The sequence below is a fragment of the Tamandua tetradactyla genome, chromosome 2 (assembly GCF_023851605.1).
Source record: "Tamandua tetradactyla isolate mTamTet1 chromosome 2, mTamTet1.pri, whole genome shotgun sequence".
Classification (NCBI taxonomy): Eukaryota; Metazoa; Chordata; class Mammalia; order Pilosa; family Myrmecophagidae; genus Tamandua; species Tamandua tetradactyla.
The window spans coordinates 14,666,266-14,688,720 of record NC_135328.1 but is presented as its reverse complement, the minus strand read 5'-3'; the positions used below and the strand labels follow the sequence as shown (position 1 = coordinate 14,688,720).

Sequence of the window (22,455 nt, the reverse complement as noted above, 5' to 3'; positions counted from 1 at the left end):
TTGGTTCCCGCATCTGTGTCCCAGGCGGGCTTCCTGTCACTGCAGGCACAGCCCCCCGAGTCCCTTTCTTTGGCCGTATAAGGCAAAAGGAAGACAGAGACTCTCTGATACAGGGTCCAGCAGGAGGGGGAGGACAAAGCTCCAGCCTCCCGAGGCATTACTGCCTGATCCAGAATGAGGAGGAGATGAAGAGCCACTCATTGCCTCGTCTTTGTCACATACCCAGTGCCTGGGGCTGGGCCTCCTGGGACATACTGTCTCAGGTGGCCTTACCCAGAGTTGGCAGCAGACCCCTCCCGAGACCCGCCTGTAGCCCCTTCCTCACTCTCTCCCTGCCAGGAGCACACTCTCTTCTCTTTCCAGCCTGGATGCCTTCTCCCCACTCCCACCCAGCTCCTCCGGGGCAGCTCCCACCAGCTCCTGAGGCTACACTGGTCTTGCCGAGGGGGCCCCAAGGCTTTTCTGAGCCTTCTCTCTGTCCGGGAGGTTCCCTCCACCCATGGTGTCACAGCCTCCACCTCACCTTCTCAGATACTGTCCACCCTGTGGGTTCATCTCAAAGATCTACCACCTCCAGGAAGCCCTCCCTGCTCCCTGCTCCGGCAAGACCGCCCCAGCCAATGAGCCGCAGGGCCCACTACTTGGGCTTGCTTGAGCAAGCGTTTGTGCGCCCGCCTTTCCTGCCATCTGAGGGGAACCCTGGCGGGCAGGGCCTGAGCGTGTTCACACGTGGAGCCCAGCCCAGCCCTGGGGAGCCAACAGAACTCACCAACCATATGAGAGGAGCCATGCCAGCCCGTGCGGAACTACAGTTGGGGTCAATAAGTCCAGAGGGGCATAGAGCACAGACTTTGGAGTCATAGACTTTGGACCTGGGTTCAAATCCTGCTTCAGCCACTTATGTACTGGGTGACTTTGAGTAGGTGACATAACTTGCCCGGGCCTCAGTTTCCCCATCTCTAATATGGGGGTCGTAATACCCACTTAAGGGGTCTCTGTGAGCATTATATGAGATAATGGAGGTGGAGCACCTGGTGCACCTCCTGACCCATTAATCTACTCTTAGATCAATGCACAAACTCCCTGGGTCACCTCCAGGGCGAGCACAAATGTTGACAATCTCCAGTTTACATCTGCCATCTCTCTAGCGGTAGAGAGTCTTATTCTACAGGTGAGGAAACTGAGGCTCAGGGAAGTGAACGTTCTTGGGAGGGGAGGGCGATGTTCAGCCATGGCTCTGTCTCTGGGTGCTGGGGGCACAGCGGCGAAGGATGGCGGGCAGTTGGCTCCCTGTCGGCGGCTCCTCCGGTAGGCTCTGGCCGATGTCCTGCCCAGCGGCGCCTGGAGTCACATGAGCAGCTAACCCCGGACCTGCCCAGGGCCGCTGCCAAGCCTGCCGCATGCCTCTGTCCAAGTGCCCTGTCCCTCCTGCCTCCAATGGAGCAGGGTCAGCCACGGCCAAGGGAGGGGCAGCAAGCGTGGGGGCCTGTGAGAGCGACGAGATGTCCACACGGCAGGGCCGCTGCCGCCTCATGCGGCCTCTTCATATGAGCTAGAAAAATGTGCCTCTCTCTGGGTGGACAGACACTGCACCGCAAGGCACAGAACTCGGAGGGTGGGGTGTGGGCTGCGTTTCTGCCCCTCCCACCTCAGCCAGGCACCCTTGTGCAATGAGCAACATGGACAACCATCCAGGGCAGCCCAGCCGGGCCAGATCCCGAGCTGGGCGCTGAAGTACAGAGGTGACTCAGACACAGACCAGCTCCTGAGAAGCTCTCAGGGAAGAGGAGGGACCAGCGAACTCTCCCTGGTGGGAGGCTTGGGCAAGCTGGGAATGATAGAAGACAATGGTGGGCTGGTAAACCAACTCTGAAAAAAAAGGAAGGAAGGGAGGAAACGAGGCCTGATTTGTAGCAGGTGCCAATTTCCATGGTGTAAATAACCCAAAGAGGATAATTTCAGGGTACGGGTTGCCGTGCCTGCAGTGGAGATGGGCAGAGACGCACACACCTGCTTTCACAGGCTGGTCCCAGCTGGTTCTGTCTCCCACTCTGGGAGCGGGAGAAGCTGCAGCCGAACCCAGTAGGAAGAGGAGGGTTTCTCAGGGCAGAGAAGGGGACAGGGGCCGGGCGGCCATCAAGGAAAAGCAAGGCACGGAGAGCGGAAGGCATGGGGGAGCAAGTCGTGGGGAGTTTGCAGGGGCTGGCATTGGGAAGGGGCGGCCAGTCTCCTGGAGGCTGATAGCACCTAGTTCTTCATCTGGATGGCAAAGCTGCCTTACTTACAACTTAAGCGTTACACTTAGCTTTTATACATTTTTCGTATATTTGTTCTATTTTACACAATAAAACAAGATAACAGTACCAATAAGTCACCGAGGATAACCACTGTTCACAATTTTATAATATTTCCTTCCAATCTTCTTCCTATGCTTATATTTATATACTTGGCAAAGGTTTTTATGCAGGGGGGTAAAAACACCAAACCTTCTCTGCACTGATGGAAAACACCCGGGAGTTCCCTGTCCACAAAGAAGTAAGCATCTTAGCACTGGCAGGTGCCGTGCAGCTGGGAGAGTGGGTTTGGAAGCCAGAAAGACCTAGGCACAAGTCCTGCTTCCTAAAGGGCTTCTGGGAAAGTTGCTGGTCTTTAACTTTCTGAGCTGTTTCCTCTTTGGCACAATGTGCCCCCATTTGCGGAGATATCCGGCAGGTCAGGGATGACGGCCATCAGGTGCAGGGCACAGAGCTCTGGCACGTGTGAATCACAGACATTTGCATCATGGTGGAACAAGCGTGAGGCTGCCCCGTGATTAGACTAGAGAAATGATACCCTGAGGAAGTTCTAGAGAAATGATGGGGGCTGAGGAGACCCAAAGACCAACTGACTGGGGGCCTGGCTGAGCAGAACCAAGTTCAGGGGCAGGACTGAGAAGGAGCCGATTCTGCTGGATGTAAGAAAGGATGCACTCTCACCACCGCTGTCGAGGGAGGGGGTGTGCTCTCAGTAGGGAGTCAGCCCCCCAGCTGGGGGTGCACCAGCTGAAGCAGGAAGAGCTGCTGAGTGGGACTGATGAACAAGGAGGGGCTGCTCATGGTGAGGGGGTGTGGGCCTCGGCACCCCGAGATCCTTTCAAGCTGGGCTTCGGAGCCGCCATGCTCAGCCTCGCCTGCCCCACCCGGAAGCAGGCAGAGTGCACCCCCCCAGGAGCAGACCCTGTCACCCCAGGTGCAGATCTTCTCACCTGGTTGTCGATTTTCAGCTCCGCCAGAGAGGTGTTGTGCAAAAGGGCTTCTACTAGGCTCAGGATCCCGGCTCCAGAAATGAAGTTGGATTCCACGTTGAGCGTCTTCAACGCTTTGTTCACCTTGAGCATTTCAGCGAGGGCCTGGGACCGCGGGAGAGAAACGGAGGTGGCACTGAGTCCCCGGGAGCCAGGCTAGAGCCCCGTCCAGAGGGGCTCTGCCGGGAGCTGCCCAGCTGGGAGCCTCTCTGCTTCCTTCTCCTTCGCACAACCCTGACTGGGTTTCTCCTTCCCTCCAACCTGCCAGGGCTCTGGAACCCCTACCAGAAAGTTCTACACTCCTTAGCCAGCCTTCGAAACCTCTGCCGCCCTGGCTGTACTCTTCCCTGTCCAGCCTGCACTCTCTGCCCCTCTGCCACGGGCTCCTCTCAGCTCCCCGTCCAGCCCCAGTGCAGTCCCATCTCCTGGCCTTTGCCGATTCTGACCCTGCCACTTGTTCCAACTCTGGCCAGCCTTCCAGGCCGTCCTCAAACGCTCCCTTCTCAGGAGCCTTTGTTGACACCCAGCTAGGCTGTGGCCTGCTCTCTTGATCTCCTCTGGAGAATTTATCCCTGACTTCCTGCCTGGGACCTGTAACCTCTGTACTGAAGTGGCTGTCACACTGGCATGGTCTCTGCCATCAGACCAGATGCTCCTGGTGGGCTGGAAACGCAGCTTATACACCCCCTGTGGCCCACACAGCAACTCAATATTGATTAAGTGACAGCGGAGTCCCAATTGCCCCACACTGTTTCCCTGTTGAAATTCCATGGAGTCAACATTTTCTTCGCTGAAGTGGCAGAGAGCAGAAGAGGGAAGAATTGGGCCTGGGAAACAAACCCCCCTTTTTTTTTTTTGCTTTGGGGGCAAGTGACCAGGACAAGCTGAAGGAGGGGAGCTAAGGTGGCACGTTTCAAAGGAATCCGGCAGAGGGTGTAGATGACCATCGAGCATAAGAAGGAAATGAGGTAATTAGCAGTTGGTGGAAAGAAGACACCAGCAGCTCATAGGCCCCGGACACACAGGTTGCCTGGCCCTGGTTGACGGAAGGGATGCTCCGAGGCAGGAACTCCCACCCCACTGTTGTGCCAGGTTGCTGAAACCTGACTCAAAGCTCAGCTCAGAGCTGCCTCCTCCAGGAAGCCTTCCTTCTTGAAATCATCACTCCCTTCTCCACTCCCCCCAACTTTGGTTTGGGGCATGTCAGCTTTCTGCCAGCTTCCTCTGTAACCATGTAGTGTCTCCCTGAGTGGGCTGGACGTTCCTGAGGGAGGGGACCTAGTCTGTGTCCACTTCATGCCCTGCACAGCCCCCACCCCCCAGGAAAGTCCTGACTTCTAATGACCAGTAGGTAACTGCTCCAGGCTGATCAGAATGGGCACACTTATATCTAGCGAGGTCTCTGCCGTGCCAGGTGCCAACTCCTTGGTTGCTGGCTTGTGGTGGAGGAATTGGGGGCTCCTGGCAGGGCGGGAGAGAACTTGGGGTCGACACTGAGGGGCACGTGCTTAGGGGGTGTTATTTACCAACTCACCCAGAAGCATGTCAGTGTTGAGAGTGGGCGGCCTGGCCTTTTGGGGTTGAGCTGAGTGTCAGTGCGGACACTCAGTTTGTGGCTTTGCCCGCCATGTCTCCAAGGGCAGATGCAGGGTCTGCCAGAGAGCACCTGAGGTCAGAGGTCATCCACCCAGCGGTTTCCCACTGGCAGCAACGGGAGACTGTGAGCTATTTATATTATCTCAAAAATATTGATGATAACCGTGCCAGTTAGTTTTAAAATTAGGAAAAAAACGGAATGCTACTAGATGGCTAGTGACCACCCTGATAAGCTGATTCCTGCACCTGCTGTTGGTGGTGGAACAGTCCCACATGCTGCTGCCCTTGCCCAGTGGACTGGCACGACCATAAGGGCAGGGGCTCAGGCCGTCTCGGCTGCTGCTGCATCCCCAGGGCCTAAGCCAGTGCCAGGCACAGAGAAACTCCTAACAGATATGTGTCTGATGAATATCTATGATGCATGGCTACTTTATTATAAGTATAATTTAATTAGATCAGCAGCATCTTTCAAGACATGAGTTACAGATAAAAAAAAAAATTGGGCCTCGGGACCCTCCAATGAAGATGCTGATTTTAGAGATGGAGAAGCAGGGGCCCAGGGAGGGGCAGGTGTATGTTCAAATGTGACATGCTGTGGGGAGAGAGATCTGGTGTCAGTGTCCTGAATCCCAGCTCTACCCCTTGCCTGCTGTGCAATTTTGGGTAAGACAAGTTGTCTGGCCACTCTGAACCCTGAGCTCCTCGTTGCAAAATGAGTAGACCCTGCGCCTTTGTGTTAGGGGGTGGCCATAAGGATTGAAGTGGGCTGATGCAGTCTGGCCCACCAGACCCCCTACCCCCAGCTCCTGGCAGGTGCTTCTCACCCCATCACGCAGACGCCCATCATCTGTGAGTGGGTGCAGCCTGTACCGAGGCCACTAGCACAAGCCCCTCCTGTTTCTATGTCCCTGGACTGGAGTGAACAGTGTCTCTCCCCAAATTCTTGTCCTCCAGGACACTCAGAATGGGGCATCATTTGGAAGCAGGGTCTTTGTAGGTGGAATTAGTTAAGATGAGGTCACGCTGGAGAAGGGGGGCGCTGAAGGACAGGTGTCTGTGTAAGAAGAAGGCCATTCAGACACCGAGACGTATGGGGAGATGGACACATGACAACATGATGTGTCCAGCCAGCTACGGAGTGCCAAGGACGGAGGCAAGAGAGGCCAGGAAGGATTTTCCCCCCAAAGTTTCGGAGGGAGCACGGCCCTGCCCACAGCTTGATTTGGGACTCCCAGCCTCCAGAACCATCAGAGAGCTCTCTGATGTTTTAAGCCACCCAGTTTGTCGTGGCAGTCCTACGGAGCTGCCACAGCCCCCACGTTCCACGCAGCCCAAAGAGAAGGGTACGTACATATGCCACGGGGTCACTGCTGCGTGTCCCCACGATGCTGAACTTCTTCACATACGGGTTTTCTTTCAGGGCTTCGGCGTAAGCCTTCAGGGTGGGTATGGGGATATTCTGCAGAGAGAGCGGTGGGCAGTGACCTGCAGCTCCCTCCCACCCCATGCCCTCCCCAGGGCAAGCAGACGGGGCAGCCCTTCTGGCAGATCCACTCCTGGCCAGTCCCTGACCAAAAAGCTGAGACCACAAGGGTGCCAGCTCTGCCTGCTCCCTGGCTTTGCCCCAGCTGGATGAGATTTGGGGAGAATTTCCTAGCAAACAGATTGAGAAAACTCTCCCTGAAAACTTCAGCGAGGACCCACAACTCCCTGGCTCTGTACACAGAGACCAGGAGAGAAGGGAAAATCAGGGCAGGGGGCACAGAAGGGAAGTGTGCAAAGAGCCCAGGACAGGCCAGGGGCTCAACTTTCACCCCATGCAGTTTCTGCCTCCAGGGAAGTCTCTTTCCCTCTCTGGCTCTGTTTCTGGGAAAGAGGGAAAGGGAATGCTCTAAATGGTCTCTAACAGACATACGTGCCTGAGGGTCCTGGCCCTGGCTGCACATCAGAGCTCATGGGGAGATTTTACACAATTCTGATGTTCAGCCTGCCCCCTGCCAGTGAAATCAGAAACCTCTGAGGGTGGCACCTGAGCATTGGTTTTTAAATTTTTTTTTCACTTTTCTGCATACTTTATTTGTTACAAACATACAATTTTTTAAATATAGACTGTAAAACTCCATTTGCAAAAGTCTGCTATTGTAAGGAGTGCACACCAGCAGGATTCTTAAACTTTTTTTTCTGTCAGTTTTACTCATTAGTGGTAAATACAGGACCCGCAATTTTAGACCTGTCTGAAGCTTCTGGCTGAATTCACATTGCTCTTTTGATGCAGCCCTGCTTGTCTCAAAACTGATCGGTAACTGAGCTTCAACCTACAGGCAGTGAGATAAACAGTCCATCTGGACTCTGCTTTTGAACTATTTCCAGGAAGTGTGATTTCTGAATGGGTACTGCACTTCATATATTTGTTTGACTTGCCCATACAGCTCTGTTTGTTAAAATGCATTCTTTTAAAAAATAAGCAAGAGGATTCAACTTTACTCTTTAACGAAGGTACTTAAAAAATGAACTTTTTGGTCTCTCAGCAGATATTCCCAAATTGATCCTATCACTACAAATTTTAGTATTCTATTTACATTTATAGGGTTACAGGTGGAGGGGGCTTTATAAAATCAAAGGTATTGCTTCTCTTGATGGAGAAACCCTTTCTACAAATCCATACATGTGAATAGTTTGCAGTGCACAAGCATGTGGGTATTTATACATAAAGACATCCAAAACAAAACAAAACACACCTCCTTTAAGAACTTTCCAACATCAACTCTAATTGTGTATCAGGAAGCTGTCTCCTGCTATCAAATTACTTTTGTAGATTCTATACTGGCATAACATCAGTCCCAGCTTTACAGTGAAGAATCTATTCTAGTAGACTGGTAGCTATGGCTGGCAGTGAAGGTTCCTTCAGAATGGAGTATTATCTGGAAATTTATCAGGTGGATGGGTTTAAAAATGGTCTTGAAAAGACATCTGCATGAAGGTCCAAAAGGAAGAATAAATTCCTACCACTATAATTGTTCCAGAACTTTAGAAAAAAAGAACTTTAGTTATTATTTAGATGTTGAAATAATCCACTGGGTTTTTAAATTTTTTAAGCCTCAGATGAACACCACTGATCTAGGAAACACCCTGTATCTGGACAGTATCCATTAATATCCTGCCTGTGACACTACACTGTGGTTTTGCAGGATGTTACCACTTAGAAGACTAGGGAAAGGACTCAGGGACTCCTTATTTCTTTAACATGAATATCAATCTACAATTATAGCAATATAAAACGTTTAATTAAAAAAAAAGTTGGGTGGGCAATGGTGGCTTAGTGGCAGAATTCTTGCCTGCCATGCCAGAGACCCGGGTTTGATTTCTGGAGCCTGCCCATGCAAAAAACAAAAACCAATATAAAACAAAACAAAACAAAACAAAAACAAACCACTGTTCTCATCCAACTGCCTCATGGTGCAGAAGGGGAAACTGAGGCCCACCCGGTTCTGAGCTGGCCTTCCCGGTTCGAGTGCACAACTCTGCATTGTGCTATTGCCTCCCTCCGGGCACAGGGCAGAGAGCTGGGCCGCCCAAGCGAGAACCTGGCTGTGCTTTTCCTGCTCTCTCATTTCAAGGAGTCATTTTAGCTCCCCGTGGGAGTACAGCCTGGGGAGGGAAGGCGGAGGAGAATACTCAGGTACCGGCTTCCAATCTGATCGCGCCAGGGTAGGGGGTGGGAGGGGGTTGGCAGCCTCTTAAAAGAAAGCAGAGGAGAAAGGAAAGAGGAGCGGGGTGGGAGTGGGGGTGGGGGTAGAGCTTGTCTGATACCCTCCAACCCTCCCAGAACGAATCCTGCCAGCTTCGAGCTGAGCAGTTGGGCAGGCAGCTGCACCTAATTCTGAATTCCTCCTACAGCCTGTCCTGGGCAGGACGGCCTGGCCATCTGTCCCTCCTCTGCACCAGGAAGCCACATGGGGAAATGTCCAGAGAAACATGGGCAGGCGGCTTAGGATATTTCTTTGGGCATTTGGGCCGCCAGCTCCCTTCTGGGGCTGAAAAGGAGGTTGGACATGAACAAGACACAGTAGTGACGAGGGCTGGGGTCGCCCCCAAGCTTGGGTTGTCCCAGCAGCCTACAGGCACCACGCTGGCCACGCCTCTTGGTCTGGGGCTGCAGCAGCCTGGGTCTGACTCCCCAAGAATCTCTCGGGGCTTCAAGACACAGGACGGGGAGCCCTGCAGAGGGGCAGTGGGCTGCACATGTGGCCACCGTCCGCCCCTCTTAAACGCTCCACGAGCCGAGGTTTTCCCGCCCTCCTGATCCAGAAACAGCCAGGGCCCACCCAAGCCCCTGCTCCCTTCGGCACAGCCGGACAGGCCCAACTGCGCCCTGGGGGCGGCCACCCCCGGGGGGTCCAGAGAATGAAAGGGGCTGTACCCGGATGTTGTTGAGGTTGACCTCCTCAAGCTTGGGGTCGTGGCTCTTTATCCGCTCCAGCGTCTCCTCCACGTCCGTTGAATTCGGCTCTTCGTCGGGCACCGGCTTGTACTGTGTAGGCTTGATCACACCTAGACGGGCCAACAAAAGGGAGGTGGCTCGTGTGGACACGGGGGTCATGCGCCCCCATCACAAGGGCAATGAAAGGAAGCTGGGCGCGGCGGGGGCTGGCAGAGGGGATGTGGGAGACACTGGGCTGTGAGGCCAGGCGTGTGCACTCTGCCTTTGGCATCCTGCAAGAATGGGGCGAACTCCTTAAACTCGTGGGGCCTCAGTTTTCTCCTCTGCAAAGTGGGGATATTCATTTTGCCTGGGCTCATGATCTCAGTCAGGGGAAACCCTCGAGGAGAAAGAAGTGGGCAAATGTTGCACGTGGGAAGGATAATCGTCATTCCTTTGACACACTCCTTCCTTCCTGGGGCCAAAACATGAGCTTGGAAGGAAATTAAGACCATGCAATATAAAAGGGGAATGTACTTGTATATAGGTTACCACAGCAAAAATTGAACTCATCAGGCTGTACAACACAATGTCTGAGTCCTAATAGGCTTTAGTTAGTCATATAATTATAATAATATTGATCTATCAATTGTAACAAATGTACCACAGTAATGCACAATGTTAATAATAGGGAAAACTCAGTGTGTGTGGGAAGTAGTAGAGGTGAATTCTGTGCTTCCTGCATGATTTCTGTAAACTTAGAAGGGCTATAAAAATTAAATTTTTTTTTAAAGACCATGAAATAGTGGCACAGGAAAGGGCAAAGAATAAGTGGGGAAAAGAAGAGGACCCCAAAAGAGATGGACATTTATAATACAGGCGGAACCCCAAATCAGGGATGAAAGGCTGAACGCTTGGAGAGAAAACGGCATTGTGACAATTGCCTGTCCATTCAAAGATGTAAGTCCCATCTCCAGCGCTCCAGGTGGATTAAGATGTCGAGAATACAAAAGAACCTCTAAAACTTTAGAAGCGAAGATGGGTGGCCGTTTTGACAAGGTTGGGGTGCAGGAGGCCTTCCTAAACAAGATGGGGTCGGGAGGTGCCCGGGTCCGGGGCGGGGCGCGGGGAAGGCGCGTACTCACTGTCAAGTCCCTCCTTGTTCACGATGGCGCTGCTGCCCAGGGCCTGGTAGTACTGCGGGTTGCTCATGAGCGTGTGCATCCCCAGGATGGCTGCGGGGACAGGGGGCCGCACTCACCTCAGGGTGGGACAGCCGCCCGGAGTGGACACGGCAGACCAAGTCTGGCTCGCAGAAATGACAGGCAATGCTGGCATCAAGCTTCTCTTATCTTTTTTACCCTCGCCTCCTCTTTTGACCTGACCCTCCAGGCCTTACCCCCAGCCTAGACTTTTCTAGCACCCACCACTCGCTCAGACTCTGCCATCTTCCTGCTTGTCCGACATTCCACCTCACTTGGGCAAAACAGGCTTTGTCATCTTTCCCACAACTGCCTCTTTCTGCCGATCACCTGTGCCTCGGTGCCAACCCTAGGTGGCATGGCGCCCCCTCCTCCAGGCCCCTAAATGGCCCATCGGCCGCTCCGGGATCGCTCGGCTCCCTTCCACTTCCCGTCCCCATCCCCTCCGGCCCGGTGGTGGCCCTGGCATTTCTTGGCCGAATGTGTCATGGCTGCACAATCACGAGAGCCTTGGCCTCAGCCTCCTCCTCTCCCGCCCACCCCACCTCCACCTTATGAGTTGAAGTGTGTCCCCCCAAAAAACATGTTCAAGTCCTAACCCCTGGGACCTGTGGCTGTGGCCTTGTTTGGAAACAGGGTCTTTGCAGATATAGTAAAATGATGAGGTCATAGGGTGGGCTAAATCTGTATGATTGGTGCCCTTATAAGAGGAAGACACAGGGGAGAAGGCTGGGTACAGACTGAGGCAGAGACGGGGGTGATGAGTCGACAAGCCAAGGAATGCCAAGGGTGGTCAGCGAATGCCAGAAGCCAGGAGAAGCCAAGGATTCTCCCCTACAGGCTTCAGGAGGGAGCGTGGCACCTTGATTTCGGGCCGCAGGCCTCCAGAGCTGTAGAGGAGACATTTCTGTTGTCTTAAGCTGCCCAGTTTGTGGTACTTTCGTTACGGAGGCCCCAGGAAACCAAGGTCCTTCCACAGCCCAGCACTGAGCACAGAGCAGCCAGAAAGATCTTTCTGGAAATCAAAATCTGATTATATCTCTCCCATGCTCATTCATTCATTCACTCATTTTTTCATTCATTCATTCATTCATTCACCTATGAAGTACCCATGTTGTGGGCCTCGCTCTGGGGCATGAGGGGACAGCAGAGAAGGAGAAAGACAGGCATTTCTGCCCACACAACTGACAGCCCACTGGGGGAAAGGGGTGTTCGGCAGGCAAGCATGTGATTAGGGACATCGGCCCAGAAGAAGTGCTGAAAAGAGAAAGTTTAGTATGCCCTGGGACAACATAGTGGAGGGACTTGGGACGGCAAGGATGAGTAAGTGCTGGCCAAGCTGAGGGCAGGTGGTAGAATGTTCCATGCAGAGGGAATGGCAGGTAGGAAAGCCCCACAGTTCAGGAGGTGGAAAGCCAGAGAGGGAGGAGCATTGGGGGAACCAGGGAAGATGGAAGGAGGTGAGGCTGGATATAATATTGAATGGGACACACACTAAAAAAATTTTCAAATATTGAACAGGACACACTTAAACAACAACAAAAAAAGATTTCCAAATATTGCATGGAACATATTTATACTAAAAAATTATTTATTGTTTATCTGAAATGCAAATTCAACCAGGTATCCGGTATTTTATCTTGCAACTCTACTCCCACCTTTCAAGCTACTTGGAGTAGCTCTTCCTCCTCCAGGAAGTCCACCTGGATTCTTCCCCTCCCAGTTGTCTCAGAGCATCTGGTATCTCTTACAGCACTCGTTAGAGATATGTGTATACATGACTTATTCCTATTGAAGTGTGGGCTTCTGAAGGTCAGGGAAGAATCTTTTTCTCTCCTCCATCTCTCCCAGAATACCCAGTAGGTATCTGCTAAGTATTTGGTGATGATTTTTTTAAACGCCCATGCCATTTCATCAGACAAAGTTTGCAGGTAGAGAGACAACCTCAGAGGTGGATGAGAAACCAGGAGAACAAGTTCCAGACCTGATTGTGTCCTGTTGCCGGTGTGACCTGGCGAGGCCCCTGACCTCTCTGGGCTTTGGCCTCCTCTGTACAACGAGGGGGCAGGGAGACAAGCCAGGGGCTCTCAACCCTGGAAGCACGTATGAATCGCTGGGGAGTTTAAAAGCAAAATCAGAGCCCCATCTCCACGCTGGCCCAACCGGTCAGAATCCCCGGAGATATATTTTTAATCTCCTCGGATGCTTTCAATGCTTAGCAGGAGCTGAGAACCTCAAGACGAGATGATCCCCAAGTCCCGTCTGCTTCTCACCTTCCAAGAGTCTTCTCTGCTAAAATTAGACTTGCCTGTTCGCCAGCAAGGAGAAGTGGTGGGAGAGAGATATCTGTACCCTGTCAAGCTCTCTGGGTTTTATTCGGGCTGCGCCTACGTGGGCAACAGGGGCTGGGCCTGAGTCAGCAGCAGGTGCATCAGCTCACCCCGAGTTACCCCCTGCAGCGAATCTTGGAGCTCCCATGGGGAGCTCAGCTCACGGCAGTTCTGGGCCGCTGCTTGCCTTCTGGGTAAACAAGGTTTGGGAATTGTCTGAAAAATACGCCCGCACAGGGCTGGCTGGCCTGGCTTAGAGGGCATAAAGGGATGGAAAATGGCGAATGCCTTTGGGCCTGGGATGCCAGCATCCTGTAGTGGGCAGAGGCAAAGGGGTCACCAGCAACCGGTGGGGGTCGGGGGACAAAGAGGAAGGAGACCTGGACTCCAGCCTGGGCTGTGGCACTAACTTTCTGGGGGACTGTGTTCAAATCATTGCCCTTTACCAAGCTTCAGTTTCCTCACCCGTAAAAAACGGAGTGTGTTTGAAGGCTGATCTGGTACATTAATGGGACTCAGCAGGCATGCAACAACTTTTCCTGTTTTTATATTGTTTGAGTTTCACAACAAGCATTCAGGCCAAGGGTTGGTGATGTCCCACTTTTCCAGCAAGATCGAGAAGGAAATAGTTTGCCAGAAACCATCCAGTGAGGATACTCTTGGCTTCTAGGAGCTCCCATCCTTCACACACTAGGCTACTAAAGCTCCAGAACTTTCTCTGGACTTCAGACTTCTAAGGACAACGATATATATCCTAGAAGGTAATATATGTCGATCACAGGCCCAAGAAGAAATGAAACCATTTTGCAGCTCAGAGGAAATTAGGGTTCCACAAAGGAAGGAGTGAGTGGTGGGAGAGAACAGCCCATCACCGTTGCGTGCTGCTTCATCTTTTGCAATACCAGCAAGGCTGAATTTAGCGCCGGAGTACTTGATTAAAAAAAAAAAAAAAAAGTCTAGATCTTCCCCAAAACTCAAAAAGGGCTATTTTTGAGCTCTGAAAAAGAACATCGAGTTCTTTTGCCTGTCTCTGCTTTGGCAGGGTTCACTCAGTTTGAAATTCCAGTTAGGACAGGGAGAGATAAGGCACACATCCCCGGCTTCTCCAGCTGCCAACTGCCAACTGCTCCAGCTGGCTTTGGGCAGGAAGGTGCTTTTCCAGCATCTTAGGAACAGGTGGGAGGGGCCAAGCTCCTGCCCAGGACTTGCTGGCAGGTTATTGGCCCCTGGATAAGCTCTGCTCTGACTCTGGCACAGGTGCCTGGGGCCATGACAGTCAGCCAGAAGAAGCCAGAGGGCCACCTGGCCAGGACCATCTGTGACAGCCACAGAGCTCTGGGTGCCAGGTGCCTATCTTGAGGGTGGCCTGCAGGGGAAGTCCCCAGATCTCCACTTCCTTCCAGGACTCCTGCCACACCTGACAGATTCCTAAAGGCAAGCCAGGATCCCATCCTGAGTGAGGAGGGCAGGCACAGAGACTTCCAGGCACTTGCCACTGATGCCCAGGGGTCTTGAGTTTATAGCCCGCCCTCACCTACTTTTTATGTTGGAATCTACACGCTTCTGCTCGGTCCTCCTATCACATCCTGGTCCCCGAGGCCAGGGACTGGGGGTGACCCATCCAGGCACCCAGTGGGAGTTCAATAATGTCTGATGAGTCAATGAGTGGATAGATAAATGAATGAATGAAAGAATGCTGCGCAAGCAAGAAAACAAATGAACTCATCGGAGCTCCCCAGATTCACTTTCACTGTGTCCACACTTGTCCCCAGATGCCCTCCGGCATGTCCAAAATCATTGCCAAAATCAAGGCTGCCCCACACGCACCTGTAAAGCCTGTAGAGGGATGCACCCTGCCCACCAGTGTCCCTGGGACCATCCCCCTTTTAGATTCAGCTTCACTGTGGCCTCTCTCCTCTCCCCCAGCTTCACCACCTAAACCAAAGCCCCCCGCTTAAACCCTGGACCTCTTCCGTCATGACACTCACTCTCTTTGGTCTTCTCACATTTGCCTGATTGTTTGCACGACTCCTGCCCTTGTGGCTGTCCCTCTGCCATTTCTTCTTGAGCCTGGCACGTGGGAGGGAAGCTCTTGGGCAGGGTCACCGACCGTGAGGCTGTGCACACATGCGAAGGCTGTGTCCGTGGGGTTGCCCGGATATCGGGTCTTGCCCGCTGGAGCTGCCCGGGTGAGCCCCCTCTTCCCACTCCTCCTTCTCCACCGAGTCCCCTGCACTCACAGCTTCCAGGTGGAATCTCCACCAGGCCACAGCTCTCTGCTGTGCGCGCCACAGCCAGCCCCTCCAACAGGGTGCCCCACCTCCACCCCACGTGTCATGCTCTCCTTGCAGCCCCTGGACTGTCTTCTGGTGCCCAACCCCGTCTTGGTGCAGCCATGTCCCAGATGCAGAAGCCTCCGCCCAGCTGGGACCTGCCTCCCACGGCCCCCCTCACCCTGGGAACCCACCACCTCTCTTCCCAAACTCCTGCCTTCATTGGGCCCCTCCCTGTGCCAGTCTAATACCATCTTTCACCTCCTTGGCTTGACGATTCCAGCCTTTCCTAATATGGCCCCGCAGTCCCCGTCCCAGGTCACCCTGGGGGGCGGTGCCAGCGGGCCTCAGAACAAAGCTGCCTGGGTTCACACCCCCGGGGCAAGGTACGTGACCTCCCGGGGCCTGGCTCCCCATCCATAAAACAGCGACAGCAAAGCCCCCCTGCACTCGGCTGTTGTGGGCAACAGATGGAAACAGCCACTTAAGGCACTCACAGCATTCCGGGACACAGCTGGCGGGCCCAGACCTTCAGACCCCGTCCCCAGAGTCACTGCCACCTTCCCAGTGGCTGCTAGAAAATGCCAGGGGGTCAGGGCGAGCCTGTCAGTGCCAGCGTGGCCTCCTTTCCGACGTCGGAAGGGCACGATGCCGTGAACAGATGAGACGAGCTCAGCATGCCGACGAAAATGAAGAAGAAATAAGGTTTTGGGAAAGCGAGATGGAAACCTAGCACCATCCTGCAGGCCTACTGCGGCTCAGGCGCCGGCCAGAGCTGACGGCGAGTCTCCCTACAACCCCTGGGGGCTGCGGGCCGAGGAAGGCGGCGGCAGGAAGGCTGAGCCAGGGAGAAGGTCCAGATGAAAACAACCCCGGGGTGACGGAGCCGGGGCTGCTGGACGCAGGCTCCCCCCACGCCCACCTGTCAGCTGCACAGATGCCCGGCAGGGAAGCGGCTGGGCTGAGCTGCAGGGCCTGACGTGTTGTCCTCTGTGACTCATCATGGGCAGCTTCTGACCAAGCAGAGCCTCAACGGCAAAGCAACCCAAGTCCCCCGAGTTAAGGGTTGTGCTTGCCCAGCTTCGGTGCTTCGTGCTGAAAATAAAAAAGCCTCCTTTCTCAGCAGCTGGGCAGTGGCTTGTCCTTAGTCCTTCCAGAATTTTCTGCCTCCTAAGCGTTGCCTGGACTCTCCCCAGACCCTTTCTCAGGTCTCCGCAACCCGGCCTCCATGGACACTGCCCAGGGCCGGCCCTCCAGCTTGGTGGTGAGTTCTCACTGTCCCCCACCCCCACCCCCGTGGCCTTCCTCGGGCTGAGGGCTCCCTCCCCCCACCCCCGCGAACACCATCAGGACTCAGGGTGAACACCTGTAGATGGGATGAGGTGGAAGGAGGCAGCAGGCAGCAGCAGCTGTGTCCCCTCTGGCCCCACGCAGCTCGGAGTCTCCCCCGCCGGCCCCGAGCCCCATGCAGGCTCCTCGGGCCCTGTGCAGAGCCCACCCCTCTCGCCCAGGCCTGCGTGCGGCTGGTGGCTCCGGGCTGGCTTTGCCCCACTTCCGTCACTCGCCGCCCAGGCACGTCCCTGCAGAGCCCGGGCCCCACCTTGCCCACGGCCTACGTCTCCAACCCCGGCGTGGAGCCCGTGCACAACTCCAGACCTTCAGGTGCCATGGTCCCCACCACTCCACAGGCCCTAAGCAGAGCCCCGCATCTCCCCCATCGCCCCCTTTCCCTCCCCGCCTCCCCCCGCCCCCCACCTAGCCTGGAGCCAGGAGCCATGGGACCTCTCTGGGGTCCTCCTTCCGCCTCACGCTCATCGTCCTCTCCCTCCCTCCCCCCTGCCCCCTCACCCTCTCCATCCGCCCCCGGCCATGCCCTGAAGAGATGGTTCGCTGATGCCCTGTGTGCAGGATAAATGGACTCCTGCCCACCGAGCAAGGGAGCAGAGTCTGGTGGGAGCATCCGTGGCCGTGGACCCTCGGTGGGGCCGGAGAGAAGGGCAGGCCGGAAGCGCTCTGGAGTTTTAGGGGTTGTTTGTGAAGATCGTATGGGAAGACCAGGCTGGAGGGGGCCACACAGACATGAGATACGGGGGTGATCCGCTCAAAGTCCGGCTCTCTGAGCCAGCCTTGGGCAACACGCAAGCCTGCAAAATCAGGGGACTCGGCCCGGCCCTGCATGAGCTGCCACACAGGGGTGCTGCTTGTCCCACTCTCCTTTGTCTTCCCGGGTTACCTGGGCAGGATTTGTGCACACGACTAACAAAGGACCCAGCTGGGATATCTCCTCCCTGGGGTACCTCCACATCCTCAGGGATGGGTTCTCACAGCAACAACAGATGGTTCCTGGGTATGCTGGGGTCGGGAGGGTTGGATGATCTTATCCCTACTATCTGCATTTTTGATATTGGACTTCTATTTTGACACTTCTGGTCCCCTGTACTCCTTATTAGAAATAGAGACCGTGTATCATAAAAGGCTCCCTGGTTATGCTGGCAGAAGCCCTTGCGGAGGCCGCAGGGAAGCTTCTGGAATGTGTCTTACCGGCAATGTCACAGAGTTCCGCATCAGAGGCATTTGCCAAGGCCTCCTCCAGCTCCGGCTCTAGTGTCACACTTTCCAGCACAGGATCCATCGGCTTCTGCTTGGGGACCCAGATCTTTCCTGCAAACACACGGGGGCCCATCACAGGGCGTGCAGCTGCCACGGGGCAGCCTCGGGGCCCCCGGTGGACATCCCAGAGCCCCTGTGGATCCCTTGATGCCAAGACTGTCTGAGGTGCCTCGCTCTGGGGACTGGGCACCCACCATCGCCAAAGAACGTGAGTCATGGATCTCCCACCAAGCCCCTTTCATGTTGGGAAAAAAGAACCCTGCAACTTGGTAAAAGCACACTACTCCCTATGGAAAGCATCAGGCAGGATTTTAATCAACCTGCAAGTAGGAAAAAATACAAAAAGAAAAATGTAATAGAATGCCTGGGATGCTCTTGCCAGGGGTTCTGGTATTAAAGAAAAATTGAGAAATATTTCTAAACAAAATAAACAAAACAGACTTTGTTGCAAGGACAGGGAGCAAAAATATATCCTTGCCTGGTAGGACATCGTATTTTAAAATGTCAGACTCATCACTGAATGGGAGAGCAAAGATTCATGCTCAAGGATGGTCACTGCAGAACCCACCAATAGGGGGCTGTAGAAGAAACTGGGGTGCATCCACTCAAGGAAGTATCAACAGGATGCTATGCTATCAGTAGAGAGGATGACGGAGGACTTGCTCAGAAGGGAAATGCCCAAGAAAAAATGTTGTGTAGAAAAGCAAGCTATAAAATAGCATGAACAAAATAAAATACTGGTAGTCAACCAGAGGGCGGGGTAAGGGCTATGGGGCATATAAGTTTTTTCTTTCATTTTTTAAATTTCTTTTTCTGGAGTGTTGCAAGAGTTCTAAAAACAATCATGGTGATGAATATACAATCATGTGATGATATTGTGAGCCATTGATTGTACACCATCTATGCACTGTATGTGTGTGAAGATTTCTCAGAAATATTTTTTTTAAATAACACGACCAATTCAACTCCACTTAGGGAAAATTGCATGTCTATATTCATTTATTAAGCAGGTGTCTACTGAGGGCTTCCTATGTGCCAGGCATCTGTCGAAGGCCTGGACAGAGAGAGTAAATCAGACCTTGGAGCTTATACTTTAGTGAGAAATGACGATAATAAGCAGGAACAGAAAGCTATCAGATGGCATTAGTGGGATGGAGGAGTCATGGTCAGGTTCATGTGTCAATTTGGCCAGGGGGTGGTGGCCCATTTATCTGATTGGGCAACTGCTGGCCGGTCTGTTGCTATGAGGACATTTCATAGAATTAAATCATGATCACATTGGCTGCAGCCACAGCTGATTCCATTTGCAATCAGCCAAGGGGAGTGTCTTCTGCAATGACTGATGCTTAATCTAATCACTGGAAGCCTTTTCAGGAGGATTCAGAAGAGACAGGTCTCCTCCTGCTTTGGCCAGCGAGCCTCTCCTGTGGAGTTTGTCCAGACCTTCCATTGGAGTCATCAGCTTCACAGCCTGCCCTATGGATTTTGGACTCTACATTCCCACAGTTACATGAGACACTTTTATAAATTTTTTATCTACAGATATTTCCTGCCAATTCTGTTTCTCTAGAGAACCCTGACTAATACAAGAGGAAATCAAAGCAAGCAAGGCGTGTCAGGCTGGGATGTGGGTGAGGCAGGTGCTGTGGTTCTGGGCAGGGAAAGCTTCACAGAGCTGATGGCCGATGACCTGATGGAAGTGAGCCAGGCAGGTAACCCTGGGAAGAGCATGGCAGGTAGATGGGACCGTGAGTGCAAAGGCCCTGAGGCCACAGGGTGCTGTTCACAGTTCAGGAACAGTGAGGAGACGGCTGTGGTTATGGTAGAGTTGGGGCAGGGCAGGGGCAGTCAGAGAGAGAGTGGGGGGCACAGCGAATAGGGCCCTGGAAGTCACTGTGGGGTTGGAAGGATCCTAGCAAAGGAGTGACATGTCGTGACTTAGGTTTATATAAAGGTTTGCTCTTGCAGTGGGAGAAATGAGGGTGACTTGTACCAGGGTGATAGCGGTGGAGATTGGTTGGGAGTGGGATGTGCAGAAAGAAACATGCAGAAAGATGTTCACTAAAATGGGATTGGTGTTTATCTCTCAGTGGAGTGAATTCCTTTGAATTTTTTTTTGTTTGTGATTTAAATTGTTTATAGAAAAGACATATCTATAGGCACAGGACACACGATGAAGTCATTTGGGGAAAAATGTATCATAACCTCTACCTTAATATCAGATTCTAGGGATCCAGAAAAGGGCAAAGCATATATAGAAAACAAAGTGCCTAATAATAAGATCAACTATGAAAATGACAATGCAATGACTAAGGTGAACATTTAATATGTATTTAAGACCTGAGCTCTATTATATTCCTACAGCAGGTAACTCCAGCAAGGACAATGACTCTAAGACACTAGCAGTGGGAACCTGGATTGCCTCTACTTTACTAATTGGAATGCTGATGTGATGACTGGAGCTTCAGCAGCCAGTTGGACCATGAAGACAAGAACATATTGCAGGGATGACAGAATGAAAAACAGGATTCCTGATGCCAAGGAAGATGTCCTACCAGGTTTAGAATGCCTAACCCTGTAGCTCTTCTAAGTGAAAGATTAAATTCCCATCTTGATTCAACCTCTGTTATTTTATTTTTCCTAGCACATGCAGCCAAATTTAATTCAAATGAAAGTATCCTCCATTGAGCTTTATTCTTACCCCTTCACCCCTGCCATGAGTGAGAACCGCTCTCACTCCAACTTCCCCAGGTCTCTGCACTAAGTTGTGGCTCTTTCCACATCCTGCTGGGTCTCATGGTGATGAGTACTGCTTCCCTCTGCCCGAGCCAGCAAAAAAGCTCAGCATGGGAGTTCCTCAGTAAGGGACAGACTGAAGAAGACTGGTAATAGGACTCTCATCATCCCCATTCTAGGGGAGGGAGGAAATGGAGACACAGCATATTCAAAACTTTTTTTGAGTTCACACAGCTGGTAAGTGGAGGTGCCAGGAGTGGAACCTGATCGGGCTCTAGGCGGTGCATCTAACCACTACACCACCTAAAGGAGAGAAAGAGCCAGCCATGGAGTTGGGCCGCAGGACCTGAATTCCAGGCAGAGGGAGTGTGTACAAAGGTTCAATGGTGGGAAAGAGCTTGGAGTGTTTGGGAAGCAAAGGGTGGCCTTGGGGCAGCAGTGCAGCCTGCAAGGGGGAGCATGATGCAAGGGGATGAAGTAGGGTGTGGAGTACGATGGAAAGTCCTGGAAGGACAGTCACGGAGGGCCTCTCCGTCCCCCTGGGGCTCAACTCGGTAGCCTTGGCTTCAGCTGAGACAGAGAGTCTTTGAGGGACAGAAGAAGGAAAAGATGCTGCAGTTGCCGGAGACAGAGGGACTTAGGGAAAGAGTGGGAACAGTTAGGATAGAGATGGTTGATGTATCTCTTATTCCTGCTTTGCAAGAGAAAGTCCTGGTTCACGCCTGCTGTCCTGATATCACTACCGAGAGCTCTCTCTGTCAGTCTCAAAAATGTCCAGGTATTCAAGACAAATTACCAGAACCTGGTAAAGGGTGCTCTGGGGAAAATTTTGCAGGTCTGGGTGAATGTAACTCTCTTCTGAGTCTCCCAAGAAATGTGCATTAGATCCGCATCATGTGTTGATGCTTTTGGAGTTGGATTTGGGTTTTTGGGCAGGCGGCGAGGCACACAGGACTCTGAGGAGGCCCAGTACCGTCTGGCCCACACAGGGCCTGGCACACAGTTGGCACTCAGTGAATGGATAGAGAGTGACAAGGTAAGAAGAGCGATACCTCGTTTTTCCCCTGTGTAGGGGACCAGATCTTCTCGGTCCTTAAACTCCTTGGCTTCCTTTTCCAAGTGGTCCAAGAGCTCCTCTCTCTTAAAGGGGCCCGTGGGTGCCTTGGTGGTCTGGTCCTTCTGCCTCAGGCCTGCAGGCAGCAATGCGTTCTACAGTGGAGGCAGCGGGGCACCGAGGGACAGGGCAGAGAGCGGGAGAGGGAGGGGGAAGGGGAGAGGGAGAGGGAGAGGGAGAGGGAGAGGGAGAGAGAGGGAGTGGTCAGCAGCTGAAGACTTGCACTTCTCTGGAAACCCACCATTGGCCAGCAGGGACCTCAGAGCTCACAGAATCAGTCCAAGCCCCCCATTTGTACTGAAACCCAGAGAGGGCAGGGACTCACCTGAGGTCACACAGTAGATGATGGCAGAATTAGGCTGGCACTCAAGTCTCTCAGTCCTCCAGCATTTCCCTGCCCTCTCATTTGAAGGGAGGAGCTGAGATAGTGCTAAGTGAAGTGGGGGGGGGGGGGTGGACGCTCGGAGAGATACAATGAAGTGGTGTCTGGATGCATGAAGATGTTCACAGTGGCGGTGGGTGAAGTGGTAGGAGGGGGAAGAAAAGCCAAAGGGGTCTGAGTTAGGGCCCTGGTTGCAGGATCAGGCAGGAAGGAGCAGAGCCAAAGACTAAGCAGGAGAAAGTCAGTGGGACTGCTGGGGGGGTGGGGCGCATCTGCAGACTAGAGCTCCACTGGGCCCTCCTGACAGGTCCTGCCCAGCCGCCTGTTAAATATTTTGCACATCAGCCCTGGAGATGGGTCTCTCCAGGAAGCTAGCATCAGCCAATCCTTGCCTTCTCTTCTTCAAACATGGGCAGGCTTCTAGGTGTGGGGTACCCAATGAGGGTGGATTTTGAATCACATGGGCTTCACAATAACTCAGCCCCCACATTCCCCCCACCCCTAGAGTC

The 22,455-nt window shown here is 53.1% G+C and overlaps 1 protein-coding gene across 2 annotated transcripts in view; it reads right to left on the bottom strand.

Moving 5' to 3' along the window:
* Positions 1 to 22,455, bottom strand: part of TMOD1 (tropomodulin 1) — a 71,341-nt gene that overhangs the window by 14,584 nt on the left and 34,302 nt on the right. For both annotated transcript variants that reach the window (XM_077140000.1, XM_077139991.1), the window contains exons 3-8: positions 21,503 to 21,659; positions 17,646 to 17,765; positions 10,445 to 10,534; positions 9,300 to 9,430; positions 6,231 to 6,338; positions 3,245 to 3,388 (exon numbers count right to left, since the gene is read on the bottom strand). In XM_077140000.1, coding sequence (XP_076996115.1) covers positions 3,245 to 3,388; positions 6,231 to 6,338; positions 9,300 to 9,430; positions 10,445 to 10,534; positions 17,646 to 17,765; positions 21,503 to 21,659 — 750 coding nt within the window. The remainder of the gene's footprint in view (positions 1 to 3,244; positions 3,389 to 6,230; positions 6,339 to 9,299; positions 9,431 to 10,444; positions 10,535 to 17,645; positions 17,766 to 21,502; positions 21,660 to 22,455) is intronic.